Genomic DNA, 17,883 nt, shown 5'->3' with positions numbered 1-17,883 from the left:
TGAGCTGAAGGCAGACAATCACTGAGCCACCCAGGCATCCCTTTTTATTTGTATCCAAATCAAATGGCCATAAAACATTCCCAATATCTCCTTCAGATGAATCTCACTGTGTATCTCATTATGCTCTAATACCACACCAACTCTGTTACAGATTTCACTTTGCCTCAAATTAGAGCTACTCAGATGTTTGCTGCTTCCACCAGATTGTAAATCAAGTTATAGAACCTTGTAATTCTGAATCTCTGCAGTGCCTAGCACAGTGCTAAAATGACTGCTGAATAAGTCAATGAATGAATTAACCAGGATGTCACTGACATGAGGCAGAATCCATTCAGGGCTATGAAATGCTCATGCCAAATACTTAACAAAGTTATGGGAATATCTAGAAAGCAGGGCATATAGGAAAGGTACTCAGAGAGTAACACCTTTAAATTGAAATCAAGATCAACAGGCACAAAAAAAAAAAACCCCACAAAAAAATCACAAAAGCTAAAAGGGAAGTAAATATGAAATTAGGAAGAGCTCAGGGAAAAAAAAGATCAAGAGAAGAATTAAAATGAGATTTCCTATATGCATCTTTTGTTTTCTTGCTCTATTTTTAGAGCAACTAGTGAAAATTTTCTGCCTAATTTTTACTTACTTTAGATAGAGGCACATTTTATACTGCAGTCAGTTTTTCTTCTGTCAATTATAAAAGCAGCAGTAATACACTTTAGAAAAGCTTTTGTTTTCAATATACATAACTGTCAACTCTTAAAAAAAAACACTTTTTGAAAGTAAAATTTACAGTCTGATTTAATTTAAACTTACCTTTTATATTCCAAGGCTAGCACTGATTACTACTGAATTAAGGCTGTGTAGCCCGAGAAATATGAACAGTAACACTAGAATAAATAAATTCAACTATCTGACAGACTGTCTTGGAAATGAAGGTAAATAGAATTTCTTAAAACTACAGCTGAGAACAATATGATGAGTGAACCTAACATAGTTCAAGCAAAGGTTATGGGATTATCCATTAAGAACTTTATATGAAAATATTACCTTGGACAGTTAAATGGCAGTCTATGAACAACATCTTATAGCCCTACAGGAATAAACTTATCCTATTTGAAAATGCTGGCAAATAAGTAAATGTGCATGGACATGGTAACATTATTTCTCTAACATTCATATCACATCTGTGACCTATTATATTTCCAAAGTAGGCAACTACCATTAACAGATTTCCTTTGCTAAGAAAACACGTTCCAGATTTAACATATATTCATTCAAATATTATTTTAAAAGGGCTCAAAGAGTTAACTCTCTAAAGATTATTGCTTCAAGTTAATTCATGATTTAGAGGTTAAAAACTTTTATCTACTGACAGTTATTTTCAAATGAACAATTTTATCTCAGATTACTTCTTTTCTGAAAGAAGTATTTTAAAGACTGAGAAATTAATACTTTAAAAACTCAGCCACAGCAAAATTGGTTAGTTTAATAATCCAAATTAACTCAGTATTATTTTCTAAGAATGCACATGTAGAGAAGTTTCAACCTAACTTCTATAGTTTCCTACTTCTTACACATTAAAACAGAAATGAGAAAGCCAAAGTTATGGGACAGTGAGTTAGTACAAGATTTTCGTGTGAGTTATGACGAAAAATTTGATTTTATTGAACATGACAAAATACTGCTTTTCTAATTTATGGCTTTTTAAAAAATTGCAAATGTTATGGCATTCAGTGATACACTCTAAAAATCCATGGAGTTTAATATTTTTAAAAGTATTTCTAGAATGTTTGTATATTTGTAATCATTTTAGTTTTTGTTGGAGGATGATTTGCAAATGTGTCTGCAGTAGATTAGTAAGTTTGATTTTACAACCAAAATTTTCTTTGCTATAATGTAGTCTTATAGATTAAAGCTTTGCTAAAATTAAGATTCTGGCATTTAAGTTTTAGTGTACACTTCGTGAAAACATATAAATATAAATTCAGTTTACTATATTTTGGTTTGCATATTATATATGTATTTCCTATTTTCTATTCAATTTTAAATGGACATATAAACAGTACTTCTGGCTTTGTAATCATATAATAACCAGGTTAAACACTAAATGGACTTGGTAACAACATCTTGGTAACAGAAAACATTTAAGTATATGGGGAGAGGAAATTAAAAAAGGGAAATTAAAATTATAGGACGTATGTATTTACTACATATATGACATTATTATTAACTCCATAGGGAAAAAGAAGGCAGGCTAACAGGCCTAATCTATAGTATATTTTATTCAAATTCAAATTTGTTTGTTAGGAGTATGAACTTTGAAGCCGGACTGCCAGAATGCCTATCTCAACCACTCACTAATTATGGGAATCGGAGCAAACTGCTAATCTTTGTGTGTCCCAGTTTCTAAACCTATGAAGTGAGGGACAATAAGAATAACTACATTTAGGGATAATGTGAGGATTAACTCACAAAGGCTAAGAATGATGCCTGGCATTTCATACATATTCACGAAATGGTTAGTGATTAGTATCCATATGCATCAGACAACCTTTTGGGTTCCCGGCATTGAGACAATTTCATTTTAAGCCATAGTATTTCATGTGTTTTTGCTACAAAATATATGGAGAACTGTAGCAATTAAGGTGGAATCTTAAGTAATTACTTTTAAACTAATAACTTTGTAAATATTTATTCCTATCACAGGAACTACCCCCAAAATATGTAGGCATTTTTATAGTGGAGCCCAATTCCTATAGGGAAAGCAAATAGTGGTAGGAAAAAACAGCTAATATCTTCTATCAATACCAATCACATAAAAAGACCCCTGGTGTAAGTATCCTTAAGACTTTAAGGATTTCAGCAAGCATATCTTTTTAGAAAAGTCTCCTTAATGGCCTACATCGTAATAATTAACTGAAAGTAGCCCTACAAATTCATGAAATTACCAACTGATAATTTTGTTCTCCCTAAGCTATTGAATGGTTCAGTAGAAAAACAAGAATTTCCAAATGGCATTCACCTTGGAGGCTACTGAAACAGCCTAAATTTACTAAATAATACCTAAAACACAACAATGAGCATCTTATTTCCTAAAAATACACACATGGCAAAACACAGGCATCACTTAAATATAAGGAAATAATATGAGTACTGCTCGATTAGCTCACTGCTAACATACTAATTAATTTCCAATTAGTTTAGCTTTGTAGTTTTCCCCATCATCACTCTACTGAAATAAGACATGTAAGATAGCAATGTTTCACAAAAGATGTTTTTACTGCATAAAAGATGTTTTTACTGCATAACCTATAGAATCACAGTTAAAAAGTATAAACAGACAGATTGCATATACACAAGGATTCAAGGGAAACATCACCTAAGGGACTTTAATCCTTTGAGAAAACAACTCATTCTCATTATTTGTGGATCATTTTTTCCCTCACAAATAGCTGTAAGAGAAAAGTGATTTATATTCTGTTGGTATTTAGTAAGGAAATACTAACGCTTCCTGGTGCATTCCTGGTTCTTTATTTTAGGGGGATGAATTCTTTTTTGAGAGAAACATATCTGAGTTTTAATTAACTCTGTTTAGTCTCTTATTCACCACCCTGCTTCCCTCTTTTGGGCCACTGGCTAAGACTAAAATAAAAAAACATTATTACATTGATAAGCCAGACAGCTCACATCTGGACTAAGGTCACTATCTCAAACCACATTTGAGGCTACCAGCACTAGAGGCAACTTACTTACTTACTTTCTGAAGTTTAAACTGTAGTTGGAAAGAATCTAGGTTGTACCCATTCATGAAAAGGTTTACATAATAAATGAAAAAAACAAAAGCTGGGCGTCAATTTCTTCCACCAAAACTAACAAATAATTGCAAGAATTCAACTGTCCTGCACAAATTGCATTACAAGGTAAACAGTCCTAGTTGATGAAGGAAAACTCTATAAAGATTTTCAACTAATTAATGTAGAGAAATATGTCAATTAGGGGGGAAAGGCAACATTTGCAAACACCAAATGAAATAATTAAGGCACCAATCACTGGTGGAAACTCAAACCATTAGTAGAAAAATATAATGGAAAGATCAGAATGTCACCACCTGAACCACAATCTGTCTTAAAGCAACACTCAATGTGGGATAACCAGATGTTTTATGTTTCCAATTAAGATACAACATGAAACACAAGAACACCTACTATAAAGTATTCCTGCTTGAAAAAAATGTAACAGGACATAAATCTAATCAAGCTTTTGAAGCGAACTTCTGGTCTACATAAAATATGCAGTGGATGGAGGAACAAGTTAAGATGACACTACAAAGAAACAGCCACACCAATCAAGTTTGTAGGACTTTCCCCAAATTTCTAGGTTTCTTCATTAAGTCAATGGAATGGAGAGGGTGGGGATGAAGGGAGATGACTACCACAGATTTAGAGTCTTAGGAAAAATAACAACCACAAGGAATCTATGGCCCTTGAGAAGATCCTATTCTGAACAAATCAAGTCTTAAAATATGTTGAGACAATTGGGGAAATTTGAAGATGGATTGGGTATTCAGTGACATTAAGAAATCACTGTCAAATTTGATGAGTGTGATAATCATATTATGGTTTGATAAGAAAATGTCATTATTAAAAAAAAGAAAATGTCATTATTTTAAAGATATTATGATAATGTTTGAGATGACATGACATGATGTCGAGGATTTGCCTCAAAATACAATAGAAAAAATGAGCAGATAAAAGATAAAACAAGTGTAAAAACTACTAAATTGAGATGAATGTAGGATTCACTACATTAGTATATGACTGAAATCTTTCATAGTAAAAAGTTTAAAATTACTACGCAAATAATCCATTCAAAAGTAACAAAACCAAAGATTTCAGAAACCACTTAAAAATAATTTTTAAAAAATATTTAAGTTTACGTGTTAATCTTATAACACATAGAGAAAAAACAAATCAATTTAAAGCTAAACAATATTCCATTAGAACAATTATACCAAGATATATTTGGCATGAATTAACAGTATTAACATACTATTTAATCGCTATGAAGAGTGTTTTTTTGAGAACACCATTAACATTGCTAAAAAGCTAAAATTTACCATCTAAAAATTACGAACTTTTCTCTATAGCAGTAATTATCAGCTCCCATTACACAGTAAAAGCATCTTGAGATCTTAAGAAACTATGGACTGCTAGGACTCACTCCACATGATTCTCAGCCTGGTGATGTACAGAAAAACCTGAGACACTGTTTCTATAGAATTACAGATTTACCTTAATGAACAAATGTTTGTAATATCTGTTCTCAATTATTATTTAAGATCAACAGATTTCTCATGAAAAATTTGGTCTGCCTTTCTGTTAAGGTCATATGATGAGATACCTTGCTCTTACTTTATTCAACTCAAAATGCATAGAAAGTTCTAACATTAAGTATTCTTTGTACACATTATCTTTCTTAATTTTTAAAATGTAGACAACATGAGCATGAAAAATTACTTCTAGCACTTCTCTAAAATCGATCCACCCCTTAATAAGCTATACTTCTTAAACATGATAAAATGATCATAGTAATGATGTCTCAATTTATAAATCTCAAGGATTTTTATCACTTTGTTCTATGAAGTAGAATACGTGAATAACTAATAGTTGGCCGGGTTTGTGATTATGTATTTAGATGTCAGATTTCTAATTAATAACAAAGCACTCAGTCTTCCTTCTTGAAAAAGTTACATTTTCTGAAACACGGTAATCCCTAGTAATAAAAGAAAAAGAAGAGGAGCCAGGTATAAAGGCTAGTCTTAAGAAATTACTGTGTAAAACAAATCAATTAAAATGTACTATATTGATTCCAAATTCAGTCAAGTTCTCAGATATAAAAATTATACAAGGTAAAGGAAATTCCCCCAAATATTTGCAGAAAAGGAGGACCATCTAGTACTTGTGTTCTTAAGAATCTTTGAAATAAAGAGAGACAGCTAGCTATCAATTATTTTATTTTGAACAAGTACTGTTTGAAGAAGACTCAGCAGGAAATGGATCCAATGATACTAGTTGGTTGTATGTCAAAGTCACCTGACTTATTAAATATCATTGGAGGAAAATAAACATAGGAAAAATTTAGTTACCACTCCAGAAGGCTATTAAAAGTAATATTGGAGGTCTTTATAAACGGTGCTTGAAAACAACTTTTAAAAAAGGCAAAATATAAGTGGTTCCTAATAAAGATCACAATATCCACAAATGTGTGGGGGAAAAAAGTTAACTTCAAGTCCTATAAATGGGTATTTTTGGATTGAGATAAATTATTTCAAAATAACTCATCTATAAGCTGGCGTCTAAAATACTGTGAATCAAGTTGAAGACTCAGCTCATATGAAATATGTATATCCTTAATACACATTTTACATATATTGTATATCCCAAAAACCTAGACAACCAATTCAGAGACGTGTAAATGTCTAATAAGAATTTAAAAATTTAAAAATGTCTAATAAGTTAGCTCATAAAAGTTAAATAATAAAACTTGACACATTCCTATTCCTATCAAATTAATATTCTAAGCAAATCAAAAAAAATAGGGGATCCCTGGGTGGCGCAGCAGTTTGGTGCCTGCCTTTGGCCCAGGGCGCGATCCTGGAGACCCGGGATCGAATCCCACGTCGGGCTTCCGGTGCATGGAGCCTGCTTCTCCCTCTGCCTATGTCTCTGCCTCTCTCTCTCTCTCTCTCTCTGTGTGACTATCATAAAAAAAAAAAAGAAAAAAAAATTTTTAAAAATGACAAATATTTGAAAAAATCAATGCTGGTAGGCAAAAAAGTAGAATGGCCAGCCTCAAATACCATACTAGTTTAATATCATCTTTCCAGAAAGAAATTTACAGTAAGAATCAGGAGCCTTTAACATTTTCTTTGACCCAATAACAAAAAAGTTATGTACAGGGTATTTGTCACAATGCCACATATATTAATAAAACGTCTGGAAGTAAAAGTACTTTCAAAAGTATTACAGATCCACCAGCATGCTAGATAGCTATTAAAATTATTTTTCAAAAAAATTCTTACTAAAATAACAATTACAATAAAACACAGAACTACGCTTACAGAGTGATTTTTAATTTGTACAAAAATACGTATTTGCATAGAAAATAAGAGGAAAAAATGGTTACCTCTTTTAAATTATCAAAACTACCAGAGTCCATACCATTATTTGATTTTTGAAACTTACAACTCACCTATCATTCAAAAGATATCTGGGGATACTTAGTATAAAAACCTGGTTATCACAAGATGCAAAACCATTAAAACAGGTAAATGATGAAGTCATTTAGTAAAGGAAGGTGAATTCACATATCTTCACCACACAACGTTTTCTCTTTAATCAGAGTGCAGAAACAAGATATATTAAAATATTCAAAATAGAGCTAGAAGATGAAGACAAATTTATTAAGTAGTGAACAACTCATGCTTTTAGTGCAAAACATGCAGAACACCTGAAAAATGAATGATAAAAGTATAGAGAAGATACAAGTTAATTATGCCAGGGCTTCATAATCTTTTATGAAAAAGACATTTATTTCATTATTACTTAAAAAAAAAAATAAAAATCTCACCAGGGCCATGAAATTGCAAGGAAAACAGTGATGAATTCCCTAGAAGAATCCAGCTGACTTCTAACCAGGACTCTACCCAGAATCCAAACACACGCAGCTTATCTAACTATACGTAAATGGGCACAAAACTCTGTAGAGTCCAAAAAGTGATTATTATGATCCTGTGCTTGATGCTAGCTGAATTTCTTGACATTTTATACTTAAGTTGTTTAAGGAGTTGGATGTGCATTTTTAAACTTCTCAGAAACTAGACATAAAATCTTGATGTCATCTACATTAAGGATTAAATAATTTATCTCTCCAGCAGAACTACTGCGCCTAGTAGAATGCCTAGATCTAAGAGTTATTCAATAAATGTTGATTTTTTTCTCTTCTGTAAAATAATTTCTATTTGTAAATAACTTAAGAATCTACAAGCAAGTAAGAATTACAAAGATCTTGTTATCACTCATTGTCTCACTCTTGACTTTACCTTTAAAAATGGTACACTATGAAATAGTCAACTTAACAAGCCAAGTTGAGGGAATAAAGGCTTAAACTAAGCCCACACAGTATAGAAATTCTGTCAGAAAAGAATGCTAAAGAATCTGTTAAAATCATGATAAACAATTATGGCTTGTGCTAGATATATCAGAAAATTAGAAAAGAGCCAGTTTTTTCTCAAGTTACCAGAATTAATTCTGAGTATCAATTGCTTCTCTTGTGCATCAGGTGTCTTTGTTCATGGATGTATCACTTACATTACTACATATTTACAACAGATAGCAGAACTGTTACATATCTACAGTAAATATATATCTACTTCCAAGAATTACTTCATTATAAGATGGTTTTTCTTTATCTGACTGAGGTATATAAACTGAACTGTAAGAACTAGTTTGTAATTCATCAATCTTGGGTTCCATATGGACAGAAACTGATTTAAACATAATCTTACACATGTCAGAAATCAAGAATTTCCCAAACACAGCAAATAAAACTGTAAAATTTCATCTTGTTATAAATCACTTTACTCATATAACTTGCAAAAAATAACATTTTCTCTTATTCTTTCTTCATCTCGACTCGATCAACCAGTAGTTAAAAATTTTTGCATTGTTTTTCGTGTGTGTGTGTCTGTGTGTGTGTGGTGAGTCAAATCCACTGGAGAACAAAGTGAAATATAAATGGTTAAGACAAAAAAAGAGAAAACCAAAATAAATTTTATAGAAAATTCTTCCTAGTTTAAATTGCTTTTTAAGAGATAGGCTATAATATGTGTTGAAAAAAACCCTATGACTACTCCTGTTACGTTTGGTCTATTCACTTTTCATTGCTTCTATGCACTGCTAAATTAAAACAATCAGATTATCCTTAAAGAATATGCACAGAGGCTAGACCTAGGCTCAGACCTAGACAGTCTGACATCAAGTTCAACGTGAAATAAACTCAACAGTATTTCTTCTCTAGAACTTTTCTTCTTTCATTTTGGGAGAAAAAAATGAGGACAGTGAAAGGAATACAGCTGACAGAATTTTCATAACATTTTAGGTTTTTCTCCCAACAGCATTCATATGCCTCTTATCTAAAAAAATAAATAAAACCCAACAATTTGCTAAATTACAAAGTGAGGGATTCATTATACTTACTGGAGTTTAACAGGCACTTTCCCATTTGGCAAAATGGGAGAAAAGTGGTATAGACAATAAAAATCATACCTAAGAGGGAGGTCTCCTTGGCAAATGCTGCAGCAATAGCTGGGTCCAATGCAGGTTGTCCATCCCCAGATGGAAGATCAGGTCGAGTATAATCCCTACTTTTATCATTGTTGTATTTTACATTCAAATTCACAAGTTTGGAAAAATCAATCCTTAGGGTACAGCAAGCATTATAAATATTCTGACCATCTAGGGCCTGTAAAAGTGAATAAAGTATATCAGCAGTCTTAAGGAATGAAAATTATCAAGAAACAGGACTTTGACAATAAAACCCAACAATGAAGACCTGCACATAAAAAACACCAGGAAAGGGATCAAATAGCATGTATCATTATTATCCCAGCTGTACATGTATCTGTTTCCACAAATACTATCTTCTTTAAATAGAAATGCTACTTTAAAATACAACCAGTTAAGCACATATACTAAAGCTTTTAATTAAAAAAAATCTGCAAATAATTTGATTTAATAAATAAGGATAACAAATACAGTCAGTCCTACAAGAGTTGTACCATAATGGTCTGCATAATACTTTATTATACATACATATTTTTTGCTGGATGGCAGTACTTAGAAAAATTGGTATAATTTTATATGGTAACTTTTGTTTGATGCCACATTTTATGAAGTGCTTCAAGCCAAATATATCACTATAATGCATAAGAGCAATTCCCATGAAATGGGGCAGAAACTATTATTTCATTGAGATGTCCACCTAATCAAAACTTGTTGAATTAGAAAATGTAACATCATCACAGAAAAGCTTAGGAATAGAAGAGTGCAAACTCTAGAGCTGAAAGCCTATAGTCAATTAGGTCATCTTGAACAAGTTACTTAACCTCTCTGAATCTCAGGATCTATCTTAATCTAGAAAACAGAGGTAATAATGGCTGCCATAATCCCCACAGAGTTACCTTGAGGATTAAATAAAAGATGACATATGCAAAAGTACAATGTGAGTTATAAGACATATTCTACTGTTATTATTATGGGGTTTTTTCCTGCTCCTATATAATCACCATTTCTACTCTGGCTGGATATAAGACTAGAACAAACTAAAGAACAAGGGAATATATTGTTAATTTTCATTAGAATAAACATTTACTGTATAAGACAATTCAGAAATGAAGAATATGTTTAGCTCTATAACCCACGTTGAAAATGAAGCAACAGTTCTTCTGATTAAATATCAAGAGATTAAGCTTGATGTTTACATAGACCAAGATCCATTAGGTATATAAATCTAGAACAATATTATTTTAATAGTAGATCAACATTCTTTTGCAAGACCTTTTTAGAGATTGGACTAAAATACAGAATACGAATCTTAGGACAAATTCAAGAGATTGTTGAATATTTCCCTCCAACCCTAATACTTCCATTGTTAATCTTTTCCTGAGTTGTTATTCTCTTATAAAGCAAAATGCTAGGGGGAAATATCTTCCAATTAACTAAAATTAATTGCCAAAAACTGTAATATATAATAAGAGTTTGGTTGGTTCTATCCCTCAAGCTGCCTTTACATAGCACTTTCAAAAACAGAGTACTGGGGTCCCACCCCCAAAGATTATGATTTCTTAGTTCAGGATATCTTAAGAGTCCCATTAGATGCATATGTATATATGCATATCTATATATAGATGCAATCTATAGGACAAGAACCTAGGTGAGCTCTGGATCATACTCTGAAGGACACTATAAATTCTCTTTACCAAAATGTAAAGGTACATTTTGTCGGCTAACTGAATTCCCAGTGCTTATTTTTCATCTTCCATTCATTTGGAACAATTGCCACTAGAAAAGTAGAGGTAGGCTTGAGATTCTCTTTCTAAACTTGTATACTTTGCCTATAATTTTATATAACCTCCACCATTTTAACAAGCATAAAAATGTAGCAACTGAACTACAAAGTTTAGAACCAACCCATTTCATTATATACTGAGATCCACAAGGATGACTGCAAAACGAGAAGACATCTGTAGCAGAGCAGATGCTGGAAGAGTTGTGACACGGGATGAAAGTTCTAAGTGCTATACACTGCACTATGTTCTAGGAATACAGCAGAGCAAAGAACAAAGCAGACAAGGTACTCACTCTTACATAACTTAGAGTAAAACAAAAAATACAGACAAGTAATTATAAATAAATTTAATGTGTGGTAGCGAGAACTAAGAAAGGAAGGGCTATGATGTAGTTAGAAGTTTACGAAGACCTCTCTGAGATGTGTAAACCTCAAAGACAAAAGTTGGAGATAAAAAACCAAAGAGAAAGCAGAAGCAAATGGAACATGAGGCTGTAAGTCTGAGAAATTAGAGAAAAAACAGCACATGCAATCTATTTTAAAAAGTCCAATATAGTAAAAGGTGAGACAAGCTGAGGATAGATGAAGAGTTTTGCAAGCCTTGTTAAGGAGTAAGGACTTTATACTAAGGAAAAAGTCACTGAAGGGCACTGAGAATGAAGTTACAGAACTTTAAGTTGAGATCATTCTTAGTATTCTGTGGAAAAAACAGGTGTGGGCTAAGAAGTAAAAGTTGTGAGCGAAGTCAGAAGACCATTGAAATAAGGATTTAAAAGATGATGGCTTGTATTAGGGCTTTACTCAAGCTGATTCATGAACTAGCAGCCCAAACCTATCCGCATGAAGATAAGGAGTCTATGTCAGCATATATATCAATATCACACTAAACACATCATAGCTAGAAGCATGCAGACTTGTATTTTGGCAAAAGCTCCTGGTAACATCAGAGACTAGCACTTTGAAGAACACCTGGCTTAGACTAGAGTGGTGGCAAGAGCTGAGAGACGAAAGAATAGATTCAAAAGAAATTGATGATAAGAATCAGTAAAATTTGGTGATAGGCTGAAAGAAAGAGGAATAAAAAGTCATGTTTTCTGGCTTGTTACTGACATAGAATTTGGTACCCTGGGAACACCACAGGTGAGGCAGGATTTGTTTTGGGGTGGTGGGGCGGGGAGGCCAGGGAGGGTAAGTGACAGGAGTTGAACACACGAAGTTTGAAGGTGCCTAATGGTTCACTAAGTTCCTAGTCTGAGTCTCTTAGGATATAACACTAGAGAATCATGTCAAAGGCACTGTCAGAGTCACAAAGGTGTGACTCAGCTGCGGGAATAGATGAAGTCCCCCAGGCAGAAGGGAGGGATATGATAAGACATAGAGAGGTGGAATATATCCAGTTGATAAGTGTTAAAGACCTGGAGAAGAGACAATTTTAAGAAAGAGAATGGCTTACAGTGTCAAAAGTTACCTAGAGGTTAGGGATGATAAGAACTGAATTCATTAAACTGAATAATGCTTTTTAGATTTTCCTACTGTAGTGATCACTGATGACACTGGAAAAGAACAATTTGGGAAAAGGGGGTTGAAACCAAATTATAGTAGGTAGAGAAATAAAAAGAAGTATAAACAGCAAACAAAGAGAGCTTATTTAGTAAATCTGGCTATAAATGAAAAGAGAGAAGAAAGGGTGATAGATGGAGAAAGATGTGGAACTCAGGGTAAATTCAATTACAGTGAAGGAGATATAAGGATACTTAAAACACTGGTGAGAAATAGCCAACAAAGAGAAAAATATAAGAGAAAGAAGGGATGATAGTGCAAAGTCTTTTGGAGGGCAGAAGAGAACAGGATCTGGTATTTACTGGTCTTAGAAATATCTATGCCTTTTATTAGAAGAGAAAGATAGGTGTGATATAATTAGATTTTGTGAGAAAAGCTAATGGGAGTTTCCATCTGATAGTTTCTATTTTTCCTGAGAAGCAGTACACAAGGTCATAAGGGGAGTAAGAAAAGATTTGGTGGAATGAGAATTTTCTGATATAGTCATTGTGAAAATTGGGACAGCATGAGGACTGGTGAAATGTGGTAAGATTTTTCAAGTACAGTAGAGGGCCAAGTCTAGTTGTGGTTGATGCTGATGAATTTCAACTGGTACCAACTGCTAGATTATATGACATTCTCTAGGTATACTCAACAGTCCATATATGGGCATGAAGAAAAATTACTACAGTCATCAAAAGTCTGTTTCAACAAAGTGTCAGGGTTACAAGATAATGGAGCAAGCAAGTTTGGGAAATAAACTTTTTTCCTTCTCTAGTAAGTGAAATAAAGTTGAGTTCAGATACCAGAATAGCTAATTAATTAATATCAAACAATTACCTATTCTCTTGGAATTACAATGGTACATTTTTACAGAAAAGCCCTGAGTGTATTAATGTTCACAATACCTGATGTTTATTATCTGTACATAGAAGACGGAGTAAATGAAAACTTCAAACACCTGATAACATTAAAGTACAACCTTTTGTCATGATTACTGTAGATTACTTCAGACAAAACACACATATAAACTACTTTCCCCACTGAATTACAGCCCAAACACAGTGTAATTCCATTTCATTGATCCTTTACCAAATACTCTTCCCTCCGCATCAGAAAGGATGACAGAAAATATTCCACATTAAGACAAACATACACTATATTTTAAATATGTTGTGAAGTTGCAAAAAATGCCATAAAGATCATGACTTTTAGACTGTCTGCTACTGATCAAAGTTCATACCGCATGTATTTTGGTTACTCTTTAAATACATAAAATATTCTCCAAAGTTGGAGGACTGGGGCATGTAAAGAGAAATCATTATTTTTGGAAAAAAGAATTCCAAGTGTTAATGTATGCCTGAAAAGGAAAATATAATAAGATTAGATCATGTAACTTAAGAACCAGTGAGTAGCAACAGGCTGAAAATATGTCTCCCTTACACATAGTGTGTATTACGATTAGTAATTTAACCTCTTTAAATATTAGCTTCCCTTTGTAACAAAGGATAAATTCTTGTTCTGTTTACAACATAAAATATCAGGAAAAAATTGACATAACAGCACTTGCTAAACCATTTCAATTATGTCAATATTAACGGTACAGACTTTGTGCTATTTTTTGCTCCCCAAATGAGATTCTGAGGATGGAAACAATGAAACAATCAAAGATGGTCTGGGTTCCATACAATCTATCTTAATCTAGAGGAAGCACTGAAGTATTACAGAACATAATTAGTCTGAAAATAAGAGTAAGAGGGAGAAAAAGAGGTAAAATAAAGGGCAAAAGATGATAAGTAAAGACAGTTGATGTAATGGTTTAACAATGAATATTTAATGGTTTAACAATGGAATAATCACAATGAAATAATATGACACAAGAAGTTAAACAGCTAGGGCAAAGGTAGAATTAAATATGATACAGAAACAGAAGATTAAGGCATTTAGAAGCAAAGATACGGTACGAAGTTTTGAAAGGTGGTCATGATGTGGGAACATAAGTTTACTTCTTTTAATAGTTTCTCACCCTCCATACATAATAAAAAATATGTATGTTGTAAATAAAAAGTAGACTAAGAACCATTCAGAACAGTGTTCTTTAAAAAAAAAAAAAAACCTTAAAAAGAATATTAAATATACCATAGTCTTAAATAAACTGAGAACCTATCATAACGTCTGAGCCATATGTGTGATGATATACTTTAGCCAAACGGTCTTGATAGCTAAATTAATTACTGGAAAACACTTAAAATCTTTACTAGTGTACATGCACAATTTAATCCTGCTATATCCTCAAGAGCTTAAAATTTCAGACCTAAATCAAATCAAAGTGCAAAATAACAGAAACCTGTATTACAGAAAACTACACATGTAACTATCCTTAAAAAGAAACACTATCACAAATATTAAGCTTTCCTAATAATATCTAAATGACACCAATTTGTGCCATCCATAAAGCTACATGGTATGTCAGTATTAATGACATTCGTGATATATAGCGTGTATATCTATCTGCCTTTGAAAAATATGGCTATAGTAAAAAAAAAAAAAAAAAAATAGGGCTCCAGACTTACTAGTTTTGCTTGTTGAGCATTTACTGGATCACCATACTGGAGAAGAGCTTGAAACTGGTTATTTTTTGTAAATGTGATTATCTTCAATACAGCACCAAACTTAGAAAATATCTGTTAAAACATTAAAATCAAAGTATTATTTATCTACTGTATCATTATTTCTCCAGTTTATAGGTAAAGATGAAAATTAGTTAAACTTACTTGGTGAAGAACATCAAGTGTTACAGGGTAGTACATATTGTCAATAATTATTCTAAGCACTGGACTCTGGGCTGGAGTCACTGCACTCTCACTAACTGTGGTGCCACTAAGAGGAGTATTTGCTGTCTGGACAGCTGTCACAGCTTGAAGAACTGCTTGAGCACGCTGAAAATTGAAAGATAAACACTTCAGAAACATACTGAATTTTCACTTATACTTTTAGCTCATTTCTTTTCTACAACACATACAGATTAAACAAAATATAATGGTCAATAAATACTTTGAGCACCTGCCATGAACCAGGTATTATCTGTTTATAATTCAAGTAGTCTACTAATCTTTAATTCAAAACAATTATCTAGGGTTTGGAACCTTTATTGAACAAGCAAAGATAGGCAGTGTAGTTTATTTTCAAAAGAACAAAATATAGTTTGGCAAATTCACATAATCAGAAAATGTTTTAAAAAGAAACTTAAAAGTTTCTCTAAAGAGAACAATAAAACTTCAGTCTTACATTATTCACTACTCCATAAAAAAGGCACATAGTAAATCTCAGCAAGATAACCCAAAAAAACATTACCATAAGGCTTATTATTTCTAATATAATCTTAAGGGAGGAATATTCAGGATACATATTAAGTCTTTTTTCAGACTAGCGTAACTTCTAAGATACTGCTAATTAAACCAGGACAGATCAATTACTGTTGAAACACATCTTAATTTCTGAGATTTTAAAATGTGAAAAAATATACATACAGAATAGACTATTCCTACTGTGACAGATTGATAAGGAAATAATTTTTCTACCTATCTGGAGTCAAAAAAACCTATATAATGGCAAATAATTATTAAACAACAATGACAAATACTGCTACATTGCTTTATAGTTTGAAAAAGCTGTATTGGCAGATGAATAGGAATATCAACTGAACACCATGATAGAATTAGGACAACACTTATGAAAACAAACAGTGCTCCCTTTGACAACACATTTGTTATGGTGGTAATCATTTTGCAATATATAAGTGTATCAAATCAATACATTATATCCCTTAAATTACACAATATATCCATTTTATCTCAATAAAGCTAGAAATAAAAAAGAAACAGTTCACTGAAATGACACATAACCAGGGGAATCACACAGTTTGGAATTCAGAGACCACATGCCCATCTGGTTAAACCTCATTATTTAAATGCTAAAGAAATAATTAGGCCTACAAATTTATATATTGGCTAAAATGACTCAAAGTATTTTAAGTAGTGTACTGCAATATTAATTACTTCATTAGTGGAGCATGTCCTTGAATATAGTTATCTGTTACTACAAAGAAATATCACAATTTAGGAAAACACTAACATCTCCTCTTTCAAATAATGGAATGACTGTCTTTCTGAAACAGGAATCACATGATCATGGTATGCTATTCAAATGGTACAAATGGTTGTTTCCTCTGCAACCCTATCACCCTGTCTGCTTTCCCCTAAACATTCCTCACCAATATTATCATGGGTATCCTTCCAGAGATACCATCTTCACATATGAGTAAATATGTATCTAGTCTATAAAAAGGATGTATACAAACTTTCTTCCCCAATACTATTGAACTTTCCTCCATCTTCTTTTTGGCTTAATAATTAGGTTCTCCATTATCAATAACAAATAGCTTTCTATTATTAACAAATAACAAATATCATTAACAAATAACTTTTCTGTATTTTTTTAATTGATGGAACAGAGTTGGCTTGCCAACCTAGATTTTAATTTGGCAAACCACATATATACACATATGAAAGGACACAAATCCTAAGTGTAAACATCACAAATTGGACATATCTGTGAAATGACTACCTAGATAAAAAAAGAACATTATCAAAACTCTAAAAGCCACATTCATGGTTTCTATCAGTTAAATAAATGGCGTCATATAGTATGTTTTACTTTCGTCTGGCTTATTTATTTATTTATTTTTTGGTTTGGCTTCTTTCAATAAATATTATTGTTATGGTGTACATACATGTTTTGCAGGTACCAGAAGCTTGGTCAATTTTTTTTTTTTTTTTTTGTATTCTAACAAATTCTAATGAATGAATATGCCACAGCATACCCTACTGCTGCTGAACATGTGGATCATTTCCAGCTTTGGACTATTATGTATTAGTGTTCCATGAACTTCTTCATACATATCTTTTGATGCACATTTGTATAACTAGGAGTAGATTCACTAAGTCAAAGAATATGTATATGCTCAGCTTTACTATATGTTTCAAGTTTTTAAACACAATTCTAAGAATTTACATTCCCAAATGTATATATGAAAGCTCCAGATTCTCCTTGTTACCAACACCTGGCATCATCCATCTTAATTTTAGCAATCTATTAGTACATGGTAGTATCTCACTGTGATTTTAATTTGTGTTAAGATTTCTTAATGCAAACCTAATC

The 17,883-nt window shown here is 32.3% G+C and overlaps 1 protein-coding gene across 4 annotated transcripts in view; it reads right to left on the bottom strand.

The window, feature by feature from the left end:
- Window positions 1-17,883, bottom strand: part of PTBP2 (polypyrimidine tract binding protein 2) — a 78,088-nt gene that overhangs the window by 17,171 nt on the left and 43,034 nt on the right. For all 4 annotated transcript variants that reach the window (XM_072834641.1, XM_072834638.1, XM_072834639.1 and 1 more), the window contains exons 6-8: window positions 15,438-15,602; window positions 15,237-15,347; window positions 9,324-9,519 (exon numbers count right to left, since the gene is read on the bottom strand). In XM_072834641.1, coding sequence (XP_072690742.1) covers window positions 9,324-9,519; window positions 15,237-15,347; window positions 15,438-15,602 — 472 coding nt within the window. The remainder of the gene's footprint in view (window positions 1-9,323; window positions 9,520-15,236; window positions 15,348-15,437; window positions 15,603-17,883) is intronic.

The sequence above is a fragment of the Canis lupus genome, chromosome 8 (assembly GCF_048164855.1).
Source record: "Canis lupus baileyi chromosome 8, mCanLup2.hap1, whole genome shotgun sequence".
NCBI lineage: Eukaryota > Metazoa > Chordata > Mammalia > Carnivora > Canidae > Canis > Canis lupus.
This window is presented reverse-complemented; position numbering and strand designations above follow the sequence as displayed.